We start from the raw sequence: 19,509 nt of genomic DNA, 5'->3' as shown, positions 1-19,509 counted from the left end.
ATTTTGGCATAGATTGTAGTTGATACCTATTAGTTTACTTCTTTGTTGGCATGGAGAACAGGATTTCTTGGTGATGAAAATCTTCATTTTAAGGACTTTGTATGTTCTCTATCTTCTCTGTGCACTTTGATTAATTGTATTTTGTAACATCCTAGCTGGCTTGTTTGGGTCACTTACGCAGGACTTGATGCGACATAAAATTGGGGTAGCTGTGTAAGAACAGCATTAATATAGCACTTCCATTCTCATTTCCATCATGTGCTGAAGCATCCATGAATTGATTTGAATGAGAAATGTTGCTATTCATTTAGGATCGTTTCATGTTGTTGGAAGAGAACTTACCTCTATTACTAGTTTCTTTGCATATGCTGCTAAATCTATTATGACTAACTTAAACAGCTTGCAAATAACAACTAATTAGTGATTGCAATGTATTGTGATAATATAAATTGATTGAATGTCTGTTACATAGGTTTTTGAGGAGCCATGTGAAGCTCAGACTCTCACAAGTCAAGAAGTTCTTCAGACTCCCAATGTCTGTATTTTCTCCATTTATTTTTTACCTTCTGTTTTTTATGGATGATTTTATGAACTCTAGTATTCATTGCTGAGGCTATTTTTTAAACAGCTGTGATTGATTTGGCTTTGTTGCCTTTTGCAGGTGAGTAGTCAGCGCTTGTCTGTTGGGATGACACCTAAAACCCTTAGGCTGCCGAAACCTGGCGAGATGCTTCTCTCTGTCCATGGATCACCTCTTGGTGTTTACAAGGAAAATAACATGGAAGCTATATATGGTATGAAGCAAATGTTCTATTTGAAACTAATGCTATATCTTGTTCATTTAGTTTCCTTGTTGCATTAAGAGAAGGCGACAACTCCTTTTGTTTAACATCTGCAAACTTTCCCAAAAATAAACTTCCAATATGGTACTCGAAAGTTTATGCCGCTAATAAAAATAACCTGGAAAGATAACAAATAAGCTCCAAAAGATTTAAAAAGTGAGAAAACTAACTGGATATTAGTTATATTTTTTCATAAAATACTTTAGATATTAGATTTCGATGCGATTTTTTGTAAGTATTATTAGAAAAATGAGACTTTGTCATAGTTAAAATTTGGTGATTTGTCAAGGAATTTTTTCAATGTGTTTTGTGAATGATTGAATTTAAAATAAAATGCAAAAGTTGTTTGCTAAATACAAAATTCCTTTATCATTTATGTAAAAAAAATATGATATTTTTGTTAATTTTGTCACGTTTTTAAATCTTTTGAGACTTCTTTGTCATTCATAGAAATCTTATTTGGTTATTTTTCATAGCGATATGAGTTTTTTGGTGCAATTTTGGTAGTTTACCTTGTTCCTAATAGCATGTGAGCTATTTTTAGCTCAATTTGTTACTTACTTTATAAGCTAAGCTCCTGAGCCGGTGAGCTACTGAGCTTGAGCTAAAAATTTGAGCTCATTTATTAAATGAGTCAAACTTAACTTTGCTATGTTCCATGAGCAGGGTTGTATATTCATTTATCGGTTCACATAGATATGTAGATGCTTGAGACCTTGGCATAATATCACCTATATCATTATATATTATCAATAATAATATATAATATCTCAATTATTTGCATAATGTGTCTTGTAGATTAAATATGTTGAAAATAAGTATGTACTTATAGCCAAAAGCTTAATTAATATCTAAGGGTTAATGTTTAAAATGGTCTTTGAAATTTTACTCGTGCATCAAGATTCCATAATAAGATTAAGCTCGATAATAAATCAGTCAAACCATGAGTTGAGCTAAATATTATCAAGCTGTGTTTGAGCATTGTCAATTTTGGGGTTGACTTTGCGTAAATTCAACCCTTGATTTTGTTTTTGTTCTTTCACACTGAATGAAAATCCTGGAATCTTCCAGAATACTCTAGTTATGATATCTATTATTATCTGCAGAGTCAGAAGAAGATTAAATGCCTGCTAAAGCTATTATGCGCACAAACAGTACCATCCTCTTCATCTCCTTAGAGGATAGCCATGTAAATTTGGTGGCTCCTAGTTCATCATTTTTCATTTAATGTTCTACAGTTTTAGATGAATGCCATTGACTAATTAGATCGAAGAAATGCAAGTATTGGTTTTCAGTTGCTAGACCATTCTACAAAGTTGCTTATACCATATAGTTTCAAATTCAGTGTTGGTTTATACTTGGGGAAGCATAATTGTTAGATTATTACATAGTTACATTGAGGTTCAGTTATTTAGTCAGTAATGAGAATTATTCTCCTAAATATGTTGTTAGGATTGGTTTCATTCTGTTAAGAGTAGTACAAACTACTTAAAATGAGTATGTAAGTGATAGCTATGATTGATTGTATCGGTCAACCTCATTTTAAATTTATGCTTAGATTTTTCTCCCAGCCTACTCAATTTGTTTGAGCCTCCGTGCATCCCATTGGCTATTGACATTCGTTAACCCTTCGTGTTATAAATTTTAATAATTTGAATTGTGTATTCTCTTTGCTAATAGATGTTTTATATTGTTATGAAAACCATCATGTAGTATTTAATTTGAAAGTAATAGCAGAAGCAATAGAATAATAGCAAGCGGCATACAATCCCATAAAAAAAGAAAATAAAAAGGTAGACGTAAGTTGATTGTGCAATAAATCTTTCTCCTTTTTCACCCTATCGACGTTTGCAATGTAGAATTTGGATTAAATACATTTAAGATTGTTCGTTTGCACCGGAAAAGTTTTTGAGATTTTAAATACATTATAAATATCTTTAAGATTAAAAAAATTGTATTATTATCATTTCAACAAATATTTATCGTCAAAACTAAAGTAACGTCGTTTTGTCTAATTCAAGTTATTCAAGATATGATGTGTAACTCGACAGAGAGGGGATAGGAACCACGTGGTGCAATTTTTTTAATCTTAGAGATTTTTATAGTGCAATTAAAATTTTGGTGATTTTTTTCGATGCAAGCAGCCAATTTTAATGACTACTTTAGAGTTTAATAGAGTTTACGTCGTAATATTTTTTCTTATGTTGCAAATAGTTGGTGTTTTTTTTTATCTTGAAGCAGTTGGTGTTTAATCCATGGCCTGACTATTGGCATACTTTTCGCTCAAAGATAAAGTCTCTGTATTATATTTAGTGGGAAGTATATAAAAATAAGTTATATGTCAGGATCCTGTTTAGTTGAAGATAAATATAGAAATTGAAATAAACAAAATTACTAAAATATCTTTACTAATAAAAAAAATTAAAATTAGAATAAAATTTTCATTCGGTTATCCCACACATTGAAAACAAAAGAAACAAAGAAAGAGAGAGCAGAGACAACAAAAAGATAGAGAAAAAAGGAAGGAAAAAGAAAAAAGAGGGGAGGGAGAGACGACGCCAATGGTAGGGGTGTTCGTGCAGTTTAGATAAGTTTTGAGTCAAACATTCACTTGATTCGAATACTAATTTTACTTGCGGTGCGGTTTGGATGGAATTAGATTTGCGGTTTTGTAAATAACAAAATTAAATATAATAAGTTTCAACATCAAATTTTAAATAACCAACAACAACATAACGAATATCAATAGTATAACGAAAAATCAACAATAACATAATAGAAATAAAATTTATAAGTTGGTAAAAATAAATAAATAATTTTTTTAATTCATAAAATATTCATTAAATAATAATAATAATAATAATAATAATAATAATAATAATAATAATAATAATAATAATAGAGGTAAATACCAAATCGGTATCCAAAAAACTCTGGTGCTGATAAAATGGTACCTGACTTTCGTTATTGACAAAATGGTCTCTAGAAGATTTTAAAATTTGATATGCGTGTCCCCGAACTCGCCGGAGCAAATCTCCTACAAGTACAATGCTGACGTGGCCACCATATTTTGGTGAACTGGAAAATCACTCCCAAACACTAATCCTTCCCACACTCCCTGCTCCCCCCTCCCAATCACAGCCCCCCTTTCTTCTCCTTCCCCATCGCAGCCCCCCCTCAGGAAGACTAGCAGACTAGCAGCATCCTCAAGGGAGACACCAGGTGGAAGGGAGGACTGCGATAGGAAGGGAGAAGGAGGGGTGAGTGTCCGTTGGGGAGGAAGGGATTAGGGGTTTGGGGGTGGTTTGTCAGATCACCAAAATACAGTGGCTACGTTAGCATTATGCTTGCTGAAGATTTGCTCCGGTGAGCTTGGGGACATGCTTGTCAAATTTTAAAATCTCTTAGGGACCATTTTGTCAATAACAAAAATCAGATACCATCTTGTCAGTGCTAGAATCTTTCAGGTACCGATTTAGTATTCACCTCGATAATAATAATACATGAATAAGATAAAAATGTATAACAAATTGAACATATTACACGTAAAATTTTAAATATAATAATAAAAAGTTATATTATATCACATTGTGTGGTTTGGATTGGATTGAATTAGTTTTAAGAGGTAGATTTAGAATCCGATTCAATCCATGCGGTTTGCCAAGAATAATATCCAATCAAATCCAAATTAATGCAGTTTTAATTGGTTTCGGTTTGAATTGGATAAGCGGTTTGATTTGGATCGGTTTAGATTTGAACACCCATTCCATTGGAGTCACTATTACTACTACGGTTGTTGGAAGAAGACAAAGAAGAGGGGGAGAGGATTCGAGAAGAATCGAAGAGAGAGAGAGAGAGTGCGCACATAGCAGGAGAGAGAATACAAAGGAGAGAGATGCTCGTCAAAAGAAGAGGAAGGCAGTGACAACGCCAGAGAGAGAGAGAGAGCACTATTGGGAAGGCAGGAATGCAGGGAAGGAGGAGTCTCTACCGTTTTCATGTGATCATCAAACTCGGCCGCCAGAACTGCCCAGAAACCACCGTTTTGAATGAGGGCATTTTCGAGATTAAATATTAGTAAAGTTTCAATGTCTGTTTTTAGAAATTTCAGTGCAGAGACAGAGACAGAAAGACTGAAACTGAGAGACAGAGACTAAGAGACAGAGATTGAAATAAATCTCAATATTCTGTTTGGTGCAAAGTAGGAGACATAAATTGAAACAAGAATGAAGCTCTAATTTAATTTGTACAAAGGGTAAAATTGGAATTAATTAATTGAAATGAGGATATTTTAGGTATAAAATGTTACTAAAGTTTCAGTATCCATCTCTAAAAATTTTAGTCCTCTGTGTCCATACTTTTTGAAGGTACTGAAATACTGAAATTTTAGGGACAGAGACAAAAATTTTAGTACCAGTCTCTGAACCAACAAACATGATACCAAATCTGAATCTCTCAGTCTTTGTCTCAATACCTTAAAACAAACGCTACCTAAGTACTAATTGCCTAGTCTCAGTCTTCGTCTCTAGAAACAAACACAACTTTCGGAATCCAATTAAAAAAAAAAATATAACAACCTTCAGGATCCAATTGAAAAAAAAAATATAAGAACTTATTTATAAATTTAATAAATATGGACCAATTAAACTTAAAATAATATATTTATGTATAAAATATATAATTTAAAAATAATAATTTTGTTATTTTTAATCAATTAACCGTTAAAAAATAAGACTAATTTAACTTAACTAATTGTTAGATTGATTTTTTCAATTTTTGATCGGTTCATTGCTAAACGATTTTTATCTTGAATCGAACCGATGATTTGGTGATCGATTTCTAATTAACCGAACTGATTTTCAGTTTAGTTCCCAGAACAACAGCTTAAACGGGTTAGTGCATTTATTCTTTATTTTTTATCTACATAGGCAATTTTTAATTAAAAAACAAAAATAATGATTAAAAATTAGAAAGAAGTTGTGCGTATGAGCGTATCAGATTCTCCTGAGGTAACTGATACATAACATTCACCTGACAACTGATACATAGATGATACTGGTAACATAAAAGAGGTCGAATAAAATAGGGCACACTGAACCATTGCAACATATGTTCATATTTAATAGCCACACTGGTCAAGTATACACAATTTGCTTGTCTATATAAAAAGCTAAAAGTAGAGGGTTAACCGCAGTAGCTTACGCTGTTTCCTCTTCAACATTACGATGCTTGGAGAAGCATCTCAAATGGCAAAGGGATATATAGCGATGGTACAAGAATACAAGAGTATTTGGGAAGGAATGCAAAGATTTGAAACAACATATACAACTTATCTTATATTTACAATAGCTCCAATGAATATGTGCATTTGCAGATAGCCCAAAATAGAAATGACTTAGAAGAGCATTCACACAATGAAGCCAAAACTGTTCCTGTGGATGACATAACCCACCATAATTGAATAAAAATTAATTACGAAATCATAGATGAGAATTTCGTAAATGGCATAAAACTTTTATTCATTTGTTACTGTTTAGGGTGGGGGGTTATCATGTTATATCATTGCCATTTAAAGGAAATTATTTCTGCTGCAGTACCTACATTTTGGGATGCAGGTACTCGTCCACACTGAGAGGTTTAGGACCGCCATACCAATCGATTAGAAATATATCTTCTATTTCTAATTTGAAGACTTGAAAGTTGTGACCCTCAGTTCAACCTGTTAAAGAATACCAAAATTAAAATAGCAGAAATAAGTTTTTTTTAGCAAGAATCAAATATATAATGAGGAGAAAGCTGGTCATTGAAAATTTGCAACTAGTCAAATATCCGACATAAAACACATAGGATTCTAATCTAATTTAATGAAGGTGTTTAGATAATTTATAAATATAAGATATTTTTTATTTTATAAATTAGTTTTTGGAGTTGAATTAAGTTCACATCATTTCAATTCTAATATACGTGAATAAAATTATTACTCATATGATTCAAATTAATCTATATCACGAATTATATATTTATTTTGAGTCACATTTGTTATATGCAGTAGCTATTTTAATTCATTAGAATCAACCTACACTAAATTAAACAACTCAGAAATACACCTAAGAAAACACATGATTAACCAAGGCTTTATAAATTGTTTTGGGTTTGGCAATGAGAAAAACATGGTCTAATAAGTAGTGTGCAAGTGCAACACACTGTTGCATAGAGAGAGAGGCATAAAAATGTAGTGTAGGAGTAGAACAGAGAATAATTACCTGAAGGACAAGATCATCCCAAGCATCCTGAAAGTGGGTCCCAAAGAGGAGACCAGCACCACCCTGGTCGGTGGGGTCCACAGAGGTTCTGCCCAATCAAATTGACAGAAATGACTCTGCTACAATCAAATTGGAAACCCAATTGACAGTTGCAGACATGCCGCCGTAAATTCCTCGGTATTGTTCGGGATATATCTCTGAGTTTACTGTCCAAGGCACAGTCCCCATCCCCGGTGAGAAGAATGCAATATACAGGGCCGATCCTAGAACCGCAAGCCATCCATACAAAGCATTTTCAGATGATTGCTTGAAAAATGAAATGGACAGGATGATCAGTGATACTATTACTCCTGCTAAGCTATAGAGGGACAGTTTTCTTCGCCCTGCGTGGTCGATAAGGTAAATGCCAAGAATGGTGCCGCAAGCATTCAAGCCACAACTATGAGGGATAGAAGAAGAGCTAACTCATTAGAGCGGAAGCCAGCCATTTGCACAATCGTTGGGCTGTAGTACATTACTGTGTTAATGCCTGTAAACTGCTGAAAAGCCTGCACAATCAACCATCATATGCTTGGTTAAGAATAACTAGTTTATTTGAGAAACACTCAGGAGCCATTCAAGTATTCAACACAACACCTTATCTGCCTACAACATTCAGCCATTCAACACAATACAATTCTGCCTACAGCATTCACCCATTCAACTTTTTTTTAAATAGAGTAAATATCCACTTTCCAGCCTTGACAAAACACCGAAACAGAGTAACAAAGCAAAACACAAAAACATGAATGTATGAAACAGAACATTATGCGAAGACGAAGATTATGAAGACGAAGTAAGAGGCCAGCGAAGACGACGCGTTCTGGAATCAGAACCATACATTCTAACATAGAAGATGAAAGTATGAAACAGAGGAGTCACTCACCTGGGTGCTGACGAAGCGAAGACGAAGCAAGAGGTCAGCGAAGACGAAGCAAGAGACTAGGCGACCGCGGTGGCGCTGACGACCTGAGAACCCCGGCGACGGCGGTGGCTACTGGGCTGGGATTTATGAATGCTTCAGAGCTAGGGTTCACGAGACGAGACTGAGACGAATGAATGGGGGATGGAGGGCTGCCGGTGTTGACTGTTGAGGACCGCGCGATGAGAGGGCTACTGCTTGCTGGTGTTGAGAAGATGAAGACGATGGAGATGGAGGGCTACTGGGCAGGGAACCAGGCGACGATGGAGGGTTACTGGGGCTGAGGTCCAGGCGATGGCGGTGGCGCTGACGACCTGTGACCGCAGGGACGAAGGATGGCGACAGGGGGGCTATGGTTCAGGGCGGCTAGGGTTATCCATTGGAGATGATTCAGATGAATCATGAATGAATGGGGTCGGGGGAAGAAAGGGGGGTGGGGTGCTCTGGGTGCTCCACGAGCGAGTCGGGTCGGGTTCATTTTTTTATTTTTTTTTAAAACTCATAAAACGGCGTCGTTCAGCGTAACCGGCCGGTCACCGGTTCGGTCCAACTAGCTGGTTTTTGACCGGTTCACCGGTTCTTGAGCGGTTCTTCTGTGCACAGTTTTCAGATGAGGACTGGATCGTTTGCAGCGTCGGTTTGCGGTTAAACCGGTCGAATCGGCCGGTCCGGTCCGTTTTTTAGAACCTTGGTTTTAATTTTTATTTCTTTTTTTAATGAGCTTCAAGTCAATCAAATTATTGAATGTGACCTCTATGATGTATTGCATATAAGATGAGGAAAATGTTGATCAAGCTCCAAATTTGTCCTATGAAGATATAGATGTAGATTTTAAGATCACTTGGACTTGATTATCGATTATGTTATCTTTTGCTTGCTCTTATTTATTTAAATAGAGAAAGTATTTTGTACTAGAAACTAGTTTATTATCTCTTTTTACATTATTAGTTGTCAAAAATTAACATTTGATTATTATTAATATGTTTGTAAAGACTTGCATTTTAAGTTTTAGTATGTAATTTTAATTTCATTTATATAATTTTATATTTTTTAAATTATGACCGAGTCAACCGGGTGAATCAGTAACTCACTAGTTGAACCAGTGACCCGGTGAACCGGTCATATGACCGGGTAGATTATCGGTTCGGTTCTGATAACCATAGTTGTAAAAACCGGTGAACTGGACCCATAACTAGTCCGGACAAGTGGTATGACCGGATAAGAAAGAGAACCGTTGAGAACCGGGTTGAACCGGCTGGTTTTGCTGAAAACCGGAAAACCGGCGGTTTCTGATTAACCGACCGGTTCGAAAACGTTTTTTTTTTATTCCTTTTCCAAAACGACGTCGTTTTGGTTTATTTTAAAAAAAAAAGAAATTAAAAAAAGAAAGGTCCTCGTAATTACGGACCCCAGCCCCAAACCCCAACCCCAGTTCCACTTTTCCCCTCCCCCCAACCCTAATGTGCGAACTGCTAACCCTCTCCGCCTCACCTCATTCTACGTCACTCACCCAGCCACCGCCGCCAGCCGCCCGCCGTCGTCCTCTTCGTCTCACCGCCGGTCAGAACTCTGAAGTCTGAAGGAACCAACGAAGTAGGAACAGGACAGAGACAGACCCGCGGCTGTCTCTCATCGCCGTCGCCGCACCGTCGCCCTCGCCGTTGCTGCGCCGTCGATCTCGCCGTTGCCTCGCTCTTCTGCTCTGTCAAACAGGTTAGCTCCAGTTCTCCTCTGTAGTCTGTTCTGCACTTCTTGCTGTTACAGTGTTATGCATATTTATGCTTGTTGAAATTTCTGGGATGAACATGCTTGTTGAAACTTGAAAGCTTGAATCTGTTATGAATAATGTTAATCTAATATTGTTCTGTTATGATTTATGAATATGCTTGTCTTGCTGAATAGGGAATTTAACTATTTAAGATTGCTTGTTGACTAATGCTTGTCTAGGATGAATATGCTTGTGCTGTGAATTTAACTATTTAAGATTGCTGTGAATTTAACTATTTAAGCCTTTAAGGTTGCTGTCTTGCTGAATAGGGAATACTGGAATAGGAATTAGGAAATTTAGGATTGCTATTGTTTTAAAATAGGAATTAAGGCAACTAACAATATGTATTTTGAATGTTTATCTTTGTATTAGTTATATTTAGACTTTGAAATTTGGTTGTTTTTAAAATGTTGGGGAAGAACTAACAATATGTATTTTGAATTTATTAAGTTTATGACTATTTTTAGTATTTTATATTTTTTATTTATGTGAAACCGGTTTTATCAGTTCAACCAGCGGTTTATCGGTTGAACCAGTGAACCAGTAACCTGACCGATTCGATCATCGGTTCGGTTTTTACAACTATGCTGATAACTATGATTGTAGATTGTAGCCATTTTTTCTTACTATATTATTTTTAGTATATTAAAGGCAAAATTTCCAAGGCGTATATCAAAGAAAATGGTCAAACAGTCAACTCAATTGAAGGAACTTAAAACCCAAACGCAGAAACCTCAATTCAAGGAGCTTGAAATCGAAGGTACAGCAAGATCAAATAACAAATTTCTTGATCAGCATAAAGTTTTCACTATTTATTTTCATTAAAACTCTACCTGTGTGTTTGTGGCAGTGGAGCGTCAAATCAGTGCAATTAGGGTGGTTCGTGATGTTGACATCGAACGATTGTTGATGGAACTTCGTTTGGTTCGGTCGTGTTTCAGTGAGGAACAGCTCCGGAAGCCAATGCTGCAGGTCTTCGAAGAAACCTTACCGAATCTCTCAATTGTGAAAGATGAAGGGAATGGGAAATTCGATGTGAAGTGGAAAGAGGGAGGGAGCAAAATGTCCACGACCTGTGGTGGTGTAGGAAGAGATTTGCACGCTTCTCTGTTCCAGAGACTTTCGATTGCTTTTCCTTCGGAATGTCCTTCTTCGGTTCCTCAGTTTGGTGGTTTTGAATACTCTAGCAATACTGGTAATGTTTAGTTTTCTCTTTCGATTTAACTCATTTCATATCTGAATTAAAGTTTCTTAAATTGAATTAAAAAAAATGGAAATGTGTGATACGAAACATACTATTGTTCTATGCCCCTTAAATTGTTTGGCTTCCTTCAATTTTGAACGATTTTACTATAGATATTATAGTTCTTATACATTTTGGCATAGATTGTAGTTGATACCTATTAGTTTACTTCTTTGTTGGCAGGGAGAACAGGATTTCTTAGTGATGAAAATCTTCATTTTAAGGACTTTGTATGTTCTCTATCTTCTCTATGCACTTTGATTAATTGTATTTTGTAACATCCTAGCTGGCTTGTTTGGGTCACTTACGCAGGACTTGATGCGACATAAAATTGGGGTAGCTGTGTAAGAGCAGCATTAATATAGCACTTCCATTCTCATTTCCATCATGTGCTGAAACATCCATGAATTGATTTGAATGAGAAATGTTGCTATTCATTTAGGATTGTTTCATGTACAGATGGAAGAGAACTTACCTCTATTACTAGTTTCTTTGCATATGCTGCTAAATCTATTATGACTAACTTAAACAGCTTGCAAATAACAACTAATTAGTGATTGCAATGTATTGTGATAATATGAATTGATTGAATGTCTGTTACATAGGTTTTTGAGGAGCCATGTGAAGCTCAGACTCTCACAAGTCAAGAAGGTCTTCAGACTCCCAATGTCTGTATTTTCTCCCTTTATTTTTTACCTTATGTTTTTTATGGATGACTTTATGAACTCTAGTATTCATTGCTGAGGCTATTTTTTAAACAGCTGTGATTGATTTGGCTTTGTTGCCTTTTGCAGGTGAGTAGTCAGCGCTTGTCTGTTGGGATGACACCCAAAACCCTTAGGCTGCCGAAACCTGGCGAGATGCTTCTCTCTGTCCATGGATCACCTCTTGGTGTTTACAAGGAAAATAACATGGAAGCTATATATGGTATGAAGCAAATGTTCTATTTGAAACTAATGCTATATCTTGTTCATTTAGTTTCCTTGTTGCATTAAGAGAAGGCGACAACTCTTTTTGTTTAACATCTGCATACTTTCCCAAACATAAACTTCCAAGATGGTACTCGAAAGTTTATGCCACTAATAAAAATAACCTGGAAAGATAACAAATAAGCTCCAAGAGATTTAAAAAGTGAGAAAACTAACTGGATATTAGTTATATTTTTTCATAAAATACTTTAGATATTAGATTTCGATGCGATTTTTTGTAAGTATTATTAGAAAAAGGAGACTTTGTCATAGTTAAAATAAAATGCACAAGTTGTTTGCTAAATACAAAATTCCTTTATCATTTATGTAAAAAAAATATGATATTTTTGTTAATTTTGTCACGTTTTTAAATCTTTTGAGACTTCTTTGTCATTCATAGAAATCTTATTTGGTTATTTTTCATAGCGATATGAGTTTTTTGGTGCAATTTTGGTAGTTTACCTTGTTCCTAATAGCATGTGAGCTATTTTTAGCTCAATTTGTTACTTACTTTATAAGCTAAGCTCCTGAGCCGGTGAGCTACTGAGCTTGAGCTAAAAATTTGAGCTCATTTATTAAATGAGTCAAACTTAACTTTGCTATGTTCCATGAGCAGGGTTGTATATTCATTTATCGGTTCACATAGATATGTAGATGCTTGAGACCTTGGCATAATATCACCTATATCATTATATATTATCAATAATAATATATAATATCTCAATTATTTGCATAATGTGTCTTGTAGATTAAATATGTTGAAAATAAGTATGTACTTATAGCCAAAAGCTTAATTAATATCTAAGGGTTAATGTTTAAAATGGTCTTTGAAATTTTACTCGTGCATCAAGATTCCATAATAAGATTAAGCTCGATAATAAATCAGTCAAACCATGAGTTGAGCTAAATATTATCAAGCTGTGTTTGAGCATTGTCAATTTTGGGGTTGACTTTGCGTAAATTCAACCCTTGATTTTGTTTTTGTTCTTTCACACTGAATGAAAATCCTGGAATCTTCCAGAATACTCTAGTTATGATATCTATTATTATCTGCAGAGTCAGAAGAAGATTAAATGCCTGCTAAAGCTATTATGCGCACAAACAGTACCATCCTCTTCATCTCCTTAGAGGATGGCCATGTAAATTTGGTGGCTCTTAGTTCATCATTTTTCATTTAATGTTCTACAGTTTTAGATGAATGCCATTGACTAATTAGATCGAAGAAATGCAAGTATTGGTTTTCAGTTGCTAGACCATTCTACAAAGTTGCTTATACCATATAGTTTCAAATTCAGTGTTGGTTTATACTTGGGGAAGCATAATTGTTAGATTATTACATAGTTACATTGAGGTTCAGTTATTTAGTCAGTAATGAGAATTATTCTCCTAAATATGTTGTTAGGATTGGTTTCATTCTGTTAAGAGTAGTACAAACTACTTAAAATGAGTATGTAAGTGATAGCTATGATTGATTGTATCCGTCAACCTCATTTTAAATTTATGCTTAGATTTTTCTCCCAGCCTACTCAATTTGTTTGAGCCTCCGTGCATTCCATTGGCTATTGACATTCGTTAACCCTTCGTGTTATAAATTTTAATAATTTGAATTGTGTATTCTCTTTGCTAATAGATGTTTTATATTGTTATGAAAACCATCATGTAGTATTTAATTTGAAAGTAATAGCAGAAGCAATAGAATAATAGCAAGCGGCATACAATCCCATAAAAAAAGAAAATAAAAAGGTAGACGTAAGTTGATTGTGCAATAAATCTTTCTCCTTTTTCACCCTATCGACGTTTGCAATGTAGAATTTGGATTAAATACATTTAAGATTGTTCGTTTGCACCGGAAAAGTTTTTGAGATTTTAAATACATTATAAATATCTTTAAGATTAAAAAAATTGTATTATTATCATTTCAACAAATATTTATCGTCAAAACTAAAGTAACGTCGTTTTGTCTAATTCAAGTTATTCAAGATATGATGTGTAACTCGACAGAGAGGGGATAGGAACCACGTGGTGCAATTTTTTTAATCTTAGAGATTTTTATAGTGCAATTAAAATTTTGGTGATTTTTTTCGATGCAAGCAGCCAATTTTAATGACTACTTTAGAGTTTAATAGAGTTTACGTCGTAATATTTTTTCTTATGTTGCAAATAGTTGGTGTTTTTTTTTATCTTGAAGCAGTTGGTGTTTAATCCATGGCCTGACTATTGGCATACTTTTCGCTCAAAGATAAAGTCTCTGTATTATATTTAGTGGGAAGTATATAAAAATAAGTTATATGTCAGGATCCTGTTTAGTTGAAGATAAATATAGAAATTGAAATAAACAAAATTACTAAAATATCTTTACTAATAAAAAAAATTAAAATTAGAATAAAATTTTCATTCGGTTATCCCACACATTGAAAACAAAAGAAACAAAGAAAGAGAGAGCAGAGACAACAAAAAGATAGAGAAAAAAGGAAGGAAAAAGAAAAAAGAGGGGAGGGAGAGACGACGCCAATGGTAGGGGTGTTCGTGCAGTTTAGATAAGTTTTGAGTCAAACATTCACTTGATTCGAATACTAATTTTACTTGCGGTGCAGTTTGGATGGAATTAGATTTGCGGTTTTGTAAATAAAATTAAATATAATAAGTTTCAACATCAAATTTTAAATAACCAACAACAACATAACGAATATCAATAGTATAACGAAAAATCAACAATAACATAATAGAAATAAAATTTATAAGTTGGTAAAAATAAATAAATAATTTTTTTAATTCATAAAATATTCATTAAATAATAATAATAATAATAATAATAATAATAATAATAATAATAATAATAATAATAATAATAATAATAGAGGTAAATACCAAATCGGTATCCAAAAAACTCTGGTGCTGATAAAATGGTACCTGACTTTCATTATTGACAAAATGGTCTCTAGAAGATTTTAAAATTTGATATGCGTGTCCCCGAACTCGCCGGAGCAAATCTCCTACAAGTACAATGCTGACGTGGCCACCATATTTTGGTGAACTGGAAAATCACTCCCAAACACTAATCCTTCCCACACTCCCTGCTCCCCCCTCCCAATCACAGCCCCCCTTTCTTCTCCTTCCCCATCGCAGCCCCCCCTCAGGAAGACTAGCAGACTAGCAGCATCCTCAAGGGAGACACCAGGTGGAAGGGAGGACTGCGATAGGAAGGGAGAAGGAGGGGTGAGTGTCCGTTGGGGAGGAAGGGATTAGGGGTTTGGGGGTGGTTTGTCAGATCACCAAAATACAGTGGCTACGTTAGCATTATGCTTGCTGAAGATTTGCTCCGGTGAGCTTGGGGACATGCTTGTCAAATTTTAAAATCTCTTAGGGACCATTTTGTCAATAACAAAAATCAGATACCATCTTGTCAGTGCTAGAATCTTTCAGGTACCGATTTAGTATTCACCTCGATAATAATAATACATGAATAAGATAAAAATGTATAACAAATTGAACATATTACACGTAAAATTTTAAATATAATAATAAAAAGTTATATTATATCACATTGTGTGGTTTGGATTGGATTGAATTAGTTTTAAGAGGTAGATTTAGAATCCGATTCAATCCATGCGGTTTGCCAAGAATAATATCCAATCAAATCCAAATTAATGCAGTTTTAATTGGTTTCGGTTTGAATTGGATAAGCGGTTTGATTTGGATCGGTTTAGATTTGAACACCCATTCCATTGGAGTCACTATTACTACTACGGTTGTTGGAAGAAGACAAAGAAGAGGGGGAGAGGATTCGAGAAGAATCGAAGAGAGAGAGAGAGAGTGCGCACATAGCAGGAGAGAGAATACAAAGGAGAGAGATGCTCGTCAAAAGAAGAGGAAGGCAGTGACAACGCCAGAGAGAGAGAGAGAGCACTATTGGGAAGGCAGGAATGCAGGGAAGGAGGAGTCTCTACCGTTTTCATGTGATCATCAAACTCGGCCGCCAGAACTGCCCAGAAACCACCGTTTTGAATGAGGGCATTTTCGAGATTAAATATTAGTAAAGTTTCAATGTCTGTTTTTAGAAATTTCAGTGCAGAGACAGAGACAGAAAGACTGAAACTGAGAGACAGAGACTAAGAGACAGAGATTGAAATAAATCTCAATATTCTGTTTGGTGCAAAGTAGGAGACATAAATTGAAACAAGAATGAAGCTCTAATTTAATTTGTACAAAGGGTAAAATTGGAATTAATTAATTGAAATGAGGATATTTTAGGTATAAAATGTTACTAAAGTTTCAGTATCCATCTCTAAAAATTTTAGTCCTCTGTGTCCATACTTTTTGAAGGTACTGAAATACTGAAATTTTAGGGACAGAGACAAAAATTTTAGTACCAGTCTCTGAACCAACAAACATGATACCAAATCTGAATCTCTCAGTCTTTGTCTCAATACCTTAAAACAAACGCTGCCTAAGTACTAATTGCCTAGTCTCAGTCTTCGTCTCTAGAAACAAACACAACTTTCGGAATCCAATTAAAAAAAAAAATATAACAACCTTCAGGATCCAATTGAAAAAAAAAATATAAGAACTTATTTATAAATTTAATAAATATGGACCAATTAAACTTAAAATAATATATTTATGTATAAAATATATAATTTAAAAATAATAATTTTGTTATTTTTAATCAATTAACCGTTAAAAAATAAGACTAATTTAACTTAACTAATTGTTAGATTGATTTTTTCAATTTTTGATCGGTTCATTGCTAAACGATTTTTATCTTGAATCGAACCGATGATTTGGTGATCGATTTCTAATTAACCGAACTGATTTTCAGTTTAGTTCCCAGAACAACAGCTTAAACGGGTTAGTGCATTTATTCTTTATTTTTTATCTACATAGGCAATTTTTAATTAAAAAACAAAAATAATGATTAAAAATTAGAAAGAAGTTGTGCGTATGAGCGTATCAGATTCTCCTGAGGTAACTGATACATAACATTCACCTGACAACTGATACATAGATGATACTGGTAACATAAAAGAGGTCGAATAAAATAGGGCACACTGAACCATTGCAACATATGTTCATATTTAATAGCCACACTGGTCAAGTATACACAATTTGCTTGTCTATATAAAAAGCTAAAAGTAGAGGGTTAACCGCAGTAGCTTACGCTGTTTCCTCTTCAACATTACGATGCTTGGAGAAGCATCTCAAATGGCAAAGGGATATATAGCGATGGTACAAGAATACAAGAGTATTTGGGAAGGAATGCAAAGATTTGAAACAACATATACAACTTATCTTATATTTACAATAGCTCCAATGAATATGTGCATTTGCAGATAGCCCAAAATAGAAATGACTTAGAAGAGCATTCACACAATGAAGCCAAAACTGTTCCTGTGGATGACATAACCCACCAGAATTGAATAAAAATTAATTACGAAATCATAGATGAGAATTTCGTAAATGGCATAAAACTTTTATTCATTTGTTACTGTTTAGGGTGGGGGGTTATCATGTTATATCATTGCCATTTAAAGGAAATTATTTCTGCTGCAGTACCTACATTTTGGGATGCAGGTACTCGTCCACACTGAGAGGTTTAGGACCGCCATACCAATCGATTAGAAATATATCTTCTATTTCTAATTTGAAGACTTGAAAGTTGTGACCCTCAGTTCAACCTGTTAAAGAATACCAAAATTAAAATAGCAGAAATAAGTTTTTTTTAGCAAGAATCAAATATATAATGAGGAGAAAGCTGGTCATTGAAAATTTGCAACTAGTCAAATATCCTACATAAAACACATAGGATTCTAATCTAATTTAATGATTTTCAGGTATTATCCTGCATCTCAGTGCTTGGAAAACAAGGAAATTCTTGCAAATTCGGCTTCCTCGGAATCATCAACCAATTTAAGCTGAAACACAAGAGACAGCTATCAAAATCCATGTTACTTATCATCAAAGGAAGCACAAAATTTCTTTATGATTTTCCCTTTCCTCAAATAAAGTTGTTTAAAACTTTGAACATAACGTATTATACAAGAGCACAAGAAAACAAGTTGGCATTTACAAATCAATGAACTACAGACTTTTAAATATGACCACAAATGTTCTTCAGAAACCAGACCTTGCACCTATATGAAGGATATTTTTGTAAAAATCTGCATCAATTTATATAGTGTGGTTCACATTATCTCTTATAATTGATAGGAAAGAAGTATATGAGTAAAAAGGGTAGCATTGTCCATTATAATGTCATTCTTTTGCTTTTCCTTTTGAAGAAATAATCCACAAGCTGGAGATTCAATGAAAAATTTATACAGAAGGACTAAGATCCATAGATATTGCTACATCATTAGTTGGCCACTAGACGTAATGTTAATTTTATTTTCGCCCGAAACATCATGTTCAACTAGTCTGGAGGTGGAAAACAACCAAAGAGAAAAACCTAGCATGAAGGAAGACTGAAAATTTGAAGAACAAAATGACCAAGATCAACTAATGGAAAACCATAGCGGCAACACCTACATGAATATATTCAACCAGAATTTCATTTTTTTTCACACACCTATCCAGTTAGAGTAATTTTTGAACACGTAGTGTTCTCTGGGTCAAAGATGAAATATAGCAATTGAGATTAGCATTTATTTTGCCATTTCGTTTTCATTGGCCGCATACAACGAATAGTATGCAGTTGTGCAAAGATGAAATAACAACTATTCTTTTCCAAGAAATCGACAATCTCAGCCTTTTCAAAATCACTTGGTAAAAAGCAATTTTCCTGAATTCAGCCAGATAAAAGTAGGAAATGCTTACCCAAAGGGCGCTCCATCCAGATCAGTTGAGATAGTACTGCAAAGAATCAAAGAGATGCGCAAGAGAAACATAATTTGAACTTTAGACTTCGAAACCAAACAGTTAAATGATAGAGAACTGACTAGACATAACACATGGAACACGGTTAAGCAACTGCCCAATACACATAATGCAATTCCCTTGATCTCAGTGTGAAAATGGTCAAGTATTTTGAGGTATCATCATAAATTTTATCCTGATTCAGTTTTGCATCAACATAAAAGACGATGACATATGAAAAACCTGAAACCAAAACATCATCGATTTTCAATTTAAGGTAGTTAAGGCACATCATCTATGGTTTATGTTTGTCATTATTCATAAGTCACTGCACATCCTTCCACTTTATCCTCCTACAGTAAATCATCTCGTAACACAAAGCCATTGTAAATTAAGGCGACAATTACATAAAGGTATGTGCATCATGGATGGTAGGAGTGAAAAATCTAATGAAGAAGGCAAGATGTAAAAATTGTCACTCTGTAGTATCAGAATTCCCCCTAGTGGGGTGAATTCAAACATGATTCATGATAAGAAACAATGGAATCGTTTGATCTGTTAGAATATAATTAGGATTAATTAGCATTAATGATCAAACACCATTGTCATCCG

The 19,509-nt window shown here is 34.5% G+C and overlaps 1 protein-coding gene and 3 long non-coding RNA genes across 5 annotated transcripts; 2 read left to right on the top strand and 2 right to left on the bottom strand.

The window, feature by feature from the left end:
- Positions 1-456: 456 nt before the first annotated feature.
- Positions 457-2,417, top strand: LOC140176921 (uncharacterized). Its single transcript, XR_011868165.1, has 3 exons — positions 457-535; positions 662-794; positions 1,949-2,417. It is a non-coding gene; the product is annotated as an uncharacterized lncRNA (long non-coding RNA).
- A 3,918-nt stretch (positions 2,418-6,335) lies between these two features.
- Positions 6,336-8,483, bottom strand: LOC140176924 (uncharacterized). The gene is made up of 3 exons (XR_011868168.1): positions 8,031-8,483; positions 7,106-7,653; positions 6,336-6,561 (listed from the first exon to the last, which is right to left on the bottom strand). It is a non-coding gene; the product is annotated as an uncharacterized lncRNA (long non-coding RNA).
- Positions 8,484-9,470: 987 nt separating this feature from the next.
- Positions 9,471-13,570, top strand: LOC112726195 (uncharacterized). 2 transcript variants are annotated; one of them, XM_025775502.3, is made up of 7 exons: positions 9,471-9,779; positions 10,486-10,594; positions 10,685-11,029; positions 11,261-11,307; positions 11,683-11,745; positions 11,872-12,004; positions 13,102-13,570. In XM_025775502.3, the coding sequence occupies exons 2-7, from the start codon at positions 10,516-10,518 to the stop codon at positions 13,116-13,118; spliced, it is 684 nt and encodes a 227-aa protein (XP_025631287.1). In that variant the 5' UTR covers positions 9,471-9,779; positions 10,486-10,515; the 3' UTR covers positions 13,119-13,570. The 2 variants fall into 2 exon arrangements, with proteins under 2 accessions (XP_025631287.1, XP_025631286.1); XM_025775501.3 differs by having other exon boundaries at positions 10,476-10,594.
- Positions 13,571-17,494: 3,924 nt separating this feature from the next.
- LOC140176923 (uncharacterized) lies at positions 17,495-18,997 on the bottom strand. Its single transcript, XR_011868167.1, has 2 exons — positions 18,859-18,997; positions 17,495-17,957 (listed from the first exon to the last, which is right to left on the bottom strand). It is a non-coding gene; the product is annotated as an uncharacterized lncRNA (long non-coding RNA).
- Positions 18,998-19,509: the final 512 nt, after the last annotated feature.

This window comes from Arachis hypogaea, chromosome 12 (assembly GCF_003086295.3).
Source record: "Arachis hypogaea cultivar Tifrunner chromosome 12, arahy.Tifrunner.gnm2.J5K5, whole genome shotgun sequence".
Classification (NCBI taxonomy): Eukaryota; Viridiplantae; Streptophyta; class Magnoliopsida; order Fabales; family Fabaceae; genus Arachis; species Arachis hypogaea.
This window is presented reverse-complemented; position numbering and strand designations above follow the sequence as displayed.